Source organism: Heloderma suspectum, chromosome Z, assembly GCF_057233095.1.
Source record: "Heloderma suspectum isolate Gila_16-S chromosome Z, 16-S_ref, whole genome shotgun sequence".
Lineage (NCBI taxonomy): Eukaryota > Metazoa > Chordata > Lepidosauria > Squamata > Helodermatidae > Heloderma > Heloderma suspectum.
The window spans coordinates 1,124,876-1,132,500 of record NC_139476.1 but is presented as its reverse complement, the minus strand read 5'-3'; the positions used below and the strand labels follow the sequence as shown (position 1 = coordinate 1,132,500).

General features: G+C 49.8%; 2 protein-coding genes across 6 annotated transcripts in view; both read right to left on the bottom strand.

Annotated features, from left to right (window-relative positions):
* LOC146333451 (F-BAR domain only protein 1-like) overlaps positions 1-347 on the bottom strand; it is a 67,881-nt gene extending 67,534 nt beyond the window's left edge. Inside the window, exon 1 of the mRNA XM_084825838.1 lies at positions 126-347. Within this exon, the coding sequence (XP_084681964.1) occupies positions 126-227 (102 nt within the window). The 5' untranslated portion in view covers positions 228-347. The remainder of the gene's footprint in view (positions 1-125) is intronic.
* A 5,743-nt stretch (positions 348-6,090) lies between these two features.
* The window catches only part of LOC146333450 (microtubule-associated protein 1S-like), a 28,589-nt gene continuing 27,054 nt past the window's right edge, over positions 6,091-7,625 (bottom strand). For all 5 annotated transcript variants that reach the window (XM_084825829.1, XM_084825832.1, XM_084825834.1 and 2 more), the window contains one exon: positions 6,091-7,540. In XM_084825829.1, coding sequence (XP_084681955.1) covers positions 7,385-7,540 — 156 coding nt within the window. In that variant the 3' untranslated portion in view covers positions 6,091-7,384. The remainder of the gene's footprint in view (positions 7,541-7,625) is intronic.

The window sequence follows — 7,625 nt, the reverse complement described above, 5'->3', positions numbered from 1 at the left end:
AGACTTTTTTAATATGCTGCCTTTCATCCGTACAACCTCAGGGCGCCCTGATTAAAACCATAAACTAAAAGAGACACCATCACAAATAAATAACAAACAAACAAATAAACAATAAACAAACTTACAGAGGCCTGCAAGTTTTTCTCCCTGGAAAAGACCCTGATGCTGGGAAAGACTGAAGGCAAAAGGAGAAGGGGACGGCAGAGGATGAGACGGCTGGATAGCATCACCGATGCAATGGATATGGACTTGAGCACGCTCCGGGAGAGAGCGCAGGACAGGAGGGCCTGGCGTGCTGTGGTCCACGGGGTCACGAAGAGTCGGACACGACTGAACAACAAAGAGACCTGCAAAAAGCGAACAAATCGCCGGCCGGCGTGCAGGGTGATTACCAAAGGCAACCAAGTGAAGCGCTTCAAATTCTTTAGTATTTTCCTACCTTGTTGGTGAGCATCCACCTTTGGACCACGAGGCTGTGGGCTGCTGGAAACAGGATGCTGGCTGAGACAGACCCAGCCTGGAGCAGCCGCGTTACCCTGTTGCAGCAAAAACAACCAAGAGCCTTTCTGGCACCTTAAAGCAGAGGTGGGGGACCCACACCTGGGTGGCGAATCCGGCCCTCCGTAGCTCCCCGGAAGGCCACACAGCCTTTCCCCCAACAACCAGTCGTTAGGGAGATCCCTGGCTTTGGTGCAGTTTTTCTCCCATTCGAAACACTTGAAAGGCCTCTCTGAAGGAGGAGGTATGCGCAGGAAGAGCTTGACGCCAAAATATCCTGGTATTTTTGGTCCTGCCCCTTTTTGCCTTCGGCCCGCCCACAAAAGGAATGCAGCCCCCGAAATCTTCTCCAAAATGGCATTTGGCCCTCGGGCTGGAAGAGGTTCAACACCCGTGTTTTTTCAAGACTAACGGGTTTATTCTGGCACAAGTGTTTGTGGACACTGTCCAGGTCTTCAGATAAATGAAGTGTTAACCTCAAATTGGCAGATCTATATACACATGTTAGTGACCAGGGAGGAGAAGTAAACTGTGTTCTGAAAATGCAAAAAAGTACAGACAGGAATGATTACCTTAACAGTTGCCATTCACAAAACATTCTTGGGTGATAGCACAGACATCATGGTAACGGTGAGCTATTTCACGTATGGTGTGGGTTTTTTTAGAAAGAACCTTGATCCTTATTCAAACCACAGGACATAGAGCTGAATCTCTTGATGGCTTGTACTTCAGTCATGTCACTTCATATCTGCTTTCAAAAGGAATTTCTCTCTCCTGTGCAATGAAGTCTGTGCGATCAGCCAGCATTTTGTGCACAGCAATCGTTAAAGTAATCATCCATTTTTTGCATTTCAGTTCTCTCCGACCACACAGATTACATCCCGCCACCGCCGCCGCCACCCCACTACGTCCATATGGATCTGCCAATTTGAGGCTAACACTTCATGCATCAAGCTTACGCTTATGCCAGAATAAATTGACTAGTCCTTAAGGTGCCGCAAGACTCCTTGTTATTTTAAAACTCCTAGAAACTCCTTTGTCTCTTTAGTGATTTTGATTATTATGTACATTGTTATGCACATTCTTCTCCTTGTTGTTGCCTTTATTTTGTTAACCTTATTTCAAAATAAAATAGAATTTCTTGAGAAAAACAAACTCATAGCACCTTGAATTCCAGGAGATGGAATCTCTCTCCCTCCTCTTGGGGCACCCACGTTCCAGAGAAAGTCACATCTTCAGAACCCCTTTCTAACTTCTGCGGTGGCCACAAGTCCATGGGTCACTCAGCCATCGCCCCAGTGGCGAAATAGCGTGCTGTAGTTAAGCCTCTTTCCACGCCCGTCATATGCTGGTGATGTAGCGGGCGGGCAAAACAACCCATTGCACGGTTGCAGCCACCGGCACATGTATCTCCAGAGTTTGGTCCCAAACAACAAAAAGGGAATATGATGTGAAGCGTTGACATCGATTTTCCCTGAAGGCAGAACTGTATGTTTAAGCAAGTCCCAAATCAGAACTGACTTCAGTTATTTTCTTAAAACCGAAACAAAAACAGGCTTCCGGAGAAAACACAGAAAGCAGGTGCAATTTTTAAAAACTACAAAGCACTTAAAGATGGTCTGTTGTATGGTTGAAATAATAATCCATCAGCCTCCTAGTGTGAATGCAGAAATTGTTAGCCGGGACAGTGAAGGCCTACGTAACACAGCCATGCCGCATTGGTTCGAGTTATTATTTTTTTAATACGGTGAGCAGTATATAAATCTAATACTTGATCTGCTCACCAGTTTTGATTCCTCAAATAAACTCAACGCCCTTGCACACAGGAGCCGTGATCTTCCTTGGTTATGATCGATGACACATATTTCAATCCATTCAAAAGGTGCTCCCGATTAATCAGAGAGCAGGTCTTAGCAAGGTTTTAGAAGCAACCTATGCATCTTAGGAGAGGCCTTTCCGCCCAGCAACATTTGTGCGCGTCAAGGGAGGAAAAGTACACTTTTTTTTTTGCTTCTGAACTAATTTTTATTAGGTGTAAATTTAAATATCAAAGGAAATCGCATTTAGGGAGCCATCCGATGACAGAAAAAGTCCTACAACTCCCGGCATTCCCCAACCAGCCATGGGAGTGATAGAACTTTCTTTGTCTAAACTTGCACAGGATCGTGCCCTTCGACAACTATGATTTCTTTATTCCTGCAAGAAATCCCTTAAAGACAGCGGATGCGGTACATCCCATCATATCACGCTCCTTTACTGGGCCAGACTGTACGTAATTGCTCAGGCGGAAAGCTGGCAATGCTACCTACTACAGTGAAGCCGAGAGGCTTAGAGAGCACATGAGCGCAAGGGAGAACGTGATTGTGTTGGGGGTGGTTGCAGAGGGCCCTGGCAGCATTGACTCTTTGTTTACCCCACCCCCTCCCCAGTTTTCTGCCTTTGTGTGGGGCAGCAGCAGGAGTGATACAGGCAGACAGACATGCACATCCACAACTGCACGATTGCTCCAGTTCTTCCTGGCACACTCAGCAGAGGCAAATTCCCCAGCCTGAAGGTGCAGCGATAGGGAGAAACTGCATCTGTTGAACAGGATGTAGCGATGGCCACCACTTTGGATGGCTTTCGAAGGGGGCTGGGCAAATTCCTGGAGGAGAAGGCTAACAATGGCTACCAATCCTGATGGTTCTGTGCTGCCTCCAGGATCAGAGGCAGTGAGCCTATGTACACCAGTTGCTGGGGAACATGGGCAGGAGGGTGCTGTTGCACTCATGCCCTGCTTGTGGGTTTCCCATGGGCAGCTGGTTGGCCACTGCGTGAGCAGAATGCTAGACTAGGTGGACCCTGGGTCTGGTCCAGCAGGGCTCTTTTGATGTTATGTTCTAACTGTCACGTAAAATAAGAACACGAAGAGCAGCCCTGCTAGACCAAGAGGTCCCACTGAGCTGCTGTGGTTTACACAGCTGTCCTCCTCCGTGGATTTCTCCAGTCCCCTTTGAAAGCGATCACCGTATCCTGCGGCAGGGAGTTCCGCAAGCAGTGTCGTGCAAAGCGCCATCTTTGCTCTGTCCTGTCCATGTGTTATGACAGCCAATCAGGTGCCCTCCAGAGGGCTTGGACTAGAAACTCCCCCAACCAGCTTTGGGAGTTGTAGTCCAGATTGTGGGAGTTGTAGTCGAACACATCAGGAGGGCATTAGGTTTCAGACGGCTGCTTTAGCCTTTCCCAGGAGGGAAGCGATTCCGACCCTCCAGTCCTGAAGTCGGCAACTTGTATCCCTCCAGGTGTTTTGGCTTACAACTCCCATCAGCCCCAGCTGGCATAGCCTATGGTGGGGAATTATTGTAGTAACCCTCCGGGTGTTTTGGCCTGTGGTCCTCCGCTGGGCCTGTGGTTTAACAGTAACAACTAAGGGCTCAATCCTATGCATGTGTAGACTGACAAAAGTCCTACAACTCACCCCAGCCGCCAGCCACCATAGCTGGCTGGGGAATGCTGGGAGTTGTAGGACTTTTTTCTATCTGAACTTGCGTAGGGTTGCACCCTCAAGTGACAAAACTGTGCAGCACATCCTGTTATTACTATACATTTGCATCCTGGCGTATTGGGTGCATGTTAGAATCTGAAATATAATTAATGGAATTGCAAATCTGTGTAATTTGAGGCGTGGAGGAGGCGAAGGAGGTTGAAGTTGCCCCTTTTCCAAGTCCAACATGAAGAGGAGACTGCTGCTAAAGTTTAGAATCACCCCCTCCTTCAAAAATATGGCTCATTGTACCGCTCCCTAAACATATTCACTCAGTACCCCCTACGGAGACCCAAGGGGGCTTTCTTCCCAGGAAACCTGCTTCAGATGGCTGCTCAGGATTTGTGGGAGAAGGCAAAACGACGCCCTCCTACAGGTGCAGGTTATGTGGTGGCTCCTTCTGGATGGGAGATGCCCCTGAATCAATCCTCTTTTCCCAGGCTGTTGCCACGGCAACACTTTTAATCCATCCTTTGGTCCTCCAGTTGTTCAACCAAGAGCAAGTCGCTGATTTAACAAAAAAGAAAGAAAAAGGGGGAGATATAGGGAAGTAGAGCTGCCCTTCTGTTGCAGGAATTCACCCTCCAGCTAGAGTATGTTGTCATGGGGCAGAGGAGGGATACAACCCCCCCCCCCAGCAAAGTGCAGCCATTAAGGAGCTGTGAGGAATGCAGAGCTTAACTCTATCCCCTAAATACACCTTAAAAAAGAGCATCATTAAAGTGCACTTTGAATCTTCCTCAGGCTCCAATATTCTTCTTCCTTGGAAAAGAAAACCCCCAGCAAACAGGTGATTTCCCCACAAGGCAAACACCCCCATCCATCATTCCCTCTCCGGCCCACCCCCTCACGTAGGAAGTCCCCATTGACATCTAGGGTGGTACCTTGTTCTGCAAACACAGGCAGCAGGGCATCCTGATCTACAGTGGGTCTGGTGAGCACTACCTTCACGTAGAAGAGTGTGGGAGAAGATGAACAGGGGGAGGAGAGATCTCCTGTATCTTTGCTTGAGGCCGCCTGCTACCAAGTGAGCCTAGCATTTCCTACTCTTGACCAACAGCCAGCTCTCTGGGGTCCCCAGCCAAGCAGAGATGGCCCACCATCGTCCCCTGGGACCTGAGCCTATTGAACTGCAGATGCTGGGAACTGAACCTGGGACCATCTCCATGCAAAGTGCGTGCCTCCTTGGAGTCTAATGGTCCCTCACAAGAGGCAAGGAGAAAGACCAGGGCCCACACAGGGTGCAAGTCAGGCAGGAATTAACGTGAAGTGCTTCTTGTGTACCCGGTACGATTTTACACAGAATCCCTTTCCTGCCCCCCTCTTATCCCATGTGGCCTGCAATCCCCTTATGAACTGTGGCGTGCGCCAGCCACGGCTTGGCTATGTGGGTTGAATTCCACTCTTTTGACAAAAAAGGCAAGGGTGTGTGTGCGCGTCAAACTCCTCCATCACCCTTTCTGCAGCGCAGGACTTCTTCGCCTTAGGATTCTCCAACGGTTGCAAAAAAGAAAAAAAAAAAGGCTTGCTATGTAACTGTGATGCTTTAGACACTGTTCTGCAATAAATATATTGATTGTACAAGGAACAAGAACAGGGAAATGCCATGAATGACTAAACTGCAGCTGGGGGGAATGGGGGTGTGTGCTAGTTGTTACTGTTAAAACCAGTGCCACACGGACGCTGCTCTGCACTGTAGGACAGAGGCACCACAGCACTGGGGGGGGGGGCAGAAGAGAGCGAAGCAAGAGCCCCAAATTCAAAATCATGCCACGAGTGGTAAGTTTCTAGGCCTTATGACTGCTCGGTTAGGAGTGAGCTGGGGAGGGTGGCAGTGCAGCGACATGAAACCGCTCTTTCTGCTTTTACACCATGTTCCCAGGCATGTTCTTTGCAGCCCAGGACAGTGGCAGGCAAAAAAGGAGGCTCTCGAGAAGAACAAGGGGCTTCGGAGGGGGCAGCATCATTACCTCGACCCCAGCATGGTATGCCAATGTAGGGCGCTTGAAAAACTGAGATGGGGCAGGAGGGGTGCATCGGAGGAGGACCAAAAAAGCAACATGGAACCCTTGTTGAGCTACTTATCTCTTTAATGGTTTTTTTTTCCCAATAAGTTTTAACACAGTGTGTGTTTGTGTGTGTACACACAACATCATGAGTGTGTCAATGGCTACAACAACCACAATCTTTTCCCCCTACAACTGCGGGGGAGAGAGACAGACAGAGACAGACAGAGACCAGAAAGGGGTTCACCCTACACCCCAGGAAATGGGATGGCTGGGGAGGGAGTAGCCCCCTTTCCCACCCCTGCTCTGCTCTTCAAAACAGGATTCCAACCGGGCAGAGTATATAAAGCACTGAAGGTGGCGAGAACATCCTTACCTCCCCGCCAAAAAATACTTTTTCTTCTGAACATACATCACATAAGTCTGAAAGACAGGGCTGATCCCAAATCAGGGAGGCAGGGCGGTATGAGGCAAGGGGAGAGGGGCACCAGGTACAGCAAGCGTGTCACACCCAGCGCCCCTGTCCGTCCACCGCTTTCCCTAGCTGGGATATGTAAACACCGCACAAAAAGATGACCCTATAAATTAAAAAGCTTCAATATGTTAACAGTCTTGGTTTCTCTCTTTTTTTGTTTTTTGTTTTTTAGAAAAAATACAAAATAGACATTTAAGAAGACAAAAACACCTTTTCCTTCTTCAGAAAACAAAGGTTTAGTGTCACATTGCAAAGGGCGGGGAGTGCTGTCCCCCACCCCCAACTTTCCTTCAAACATTGGGGGGGGGGGTGGCGGCAAAAAGACACCAAAGAACAAGCCGTGGAGAGGACTGGCTGGATTTCCACAGGGTTGTTCTTTGGGGATTTAAAAATCACCAGAGAATCAAGGACCGTTCTCAACATAAAAGAGGTAGAAGAAATCTGGAGTGCGTATTTGGGGGGTTCCACATGGATCCTTGACGATTAGAAGGGAGGGATGCGGTGAGACACGGGGCCGAGAAGGGAAAGGGGAGAAAAAGGGTGTAACGCCTTCCAGGCCAGCCTGGCCCAGTTGCCCCTCCCCAAACTCGTCTGTCCCCAACTCCCTCCATGCTTGACCAGCTCTGCCGGTGTACATGCAAACAAACGGTGGATGCTATTTGCTGCAGGGGCTTACACAGCATCCAGGAACGTTTCCGTCCCCCACACTCCCTGAGCCCAGGAAGCAGGGGGCTGCTCCCGTCCCCTGGCGCCCGAAGAGCGAAGCACCACGCGGGGGCCGCACCAGAAGGGGGCACCTCCCTTCCGCCAGGGAGAGAAAGACAGACGCACTGCAGCACCACCTCGTCCAGCCATCAATCTGGGTCCACAGCGGCAGGCCACTCAGAACTCCACTTTGCATGCGGGGAAGGTGTCGTCCTGCATGGCCACGGTGCTGTTGCTGCCGAGCACCGTGATGCCCAGGGCCTGCTGACGCTCCAGTGTCTCCATGTACCATCTGTGCATGACCAGTGAGTCGAAGGTGGGGATCAGGGTCACCTGAGACAGGGCAAGAGAAGGGTTACAACGCCCATGGCTATTTCTGGGCCGCTTGGGGGGCCAAATGTGGCCTTTGGACTCCCCT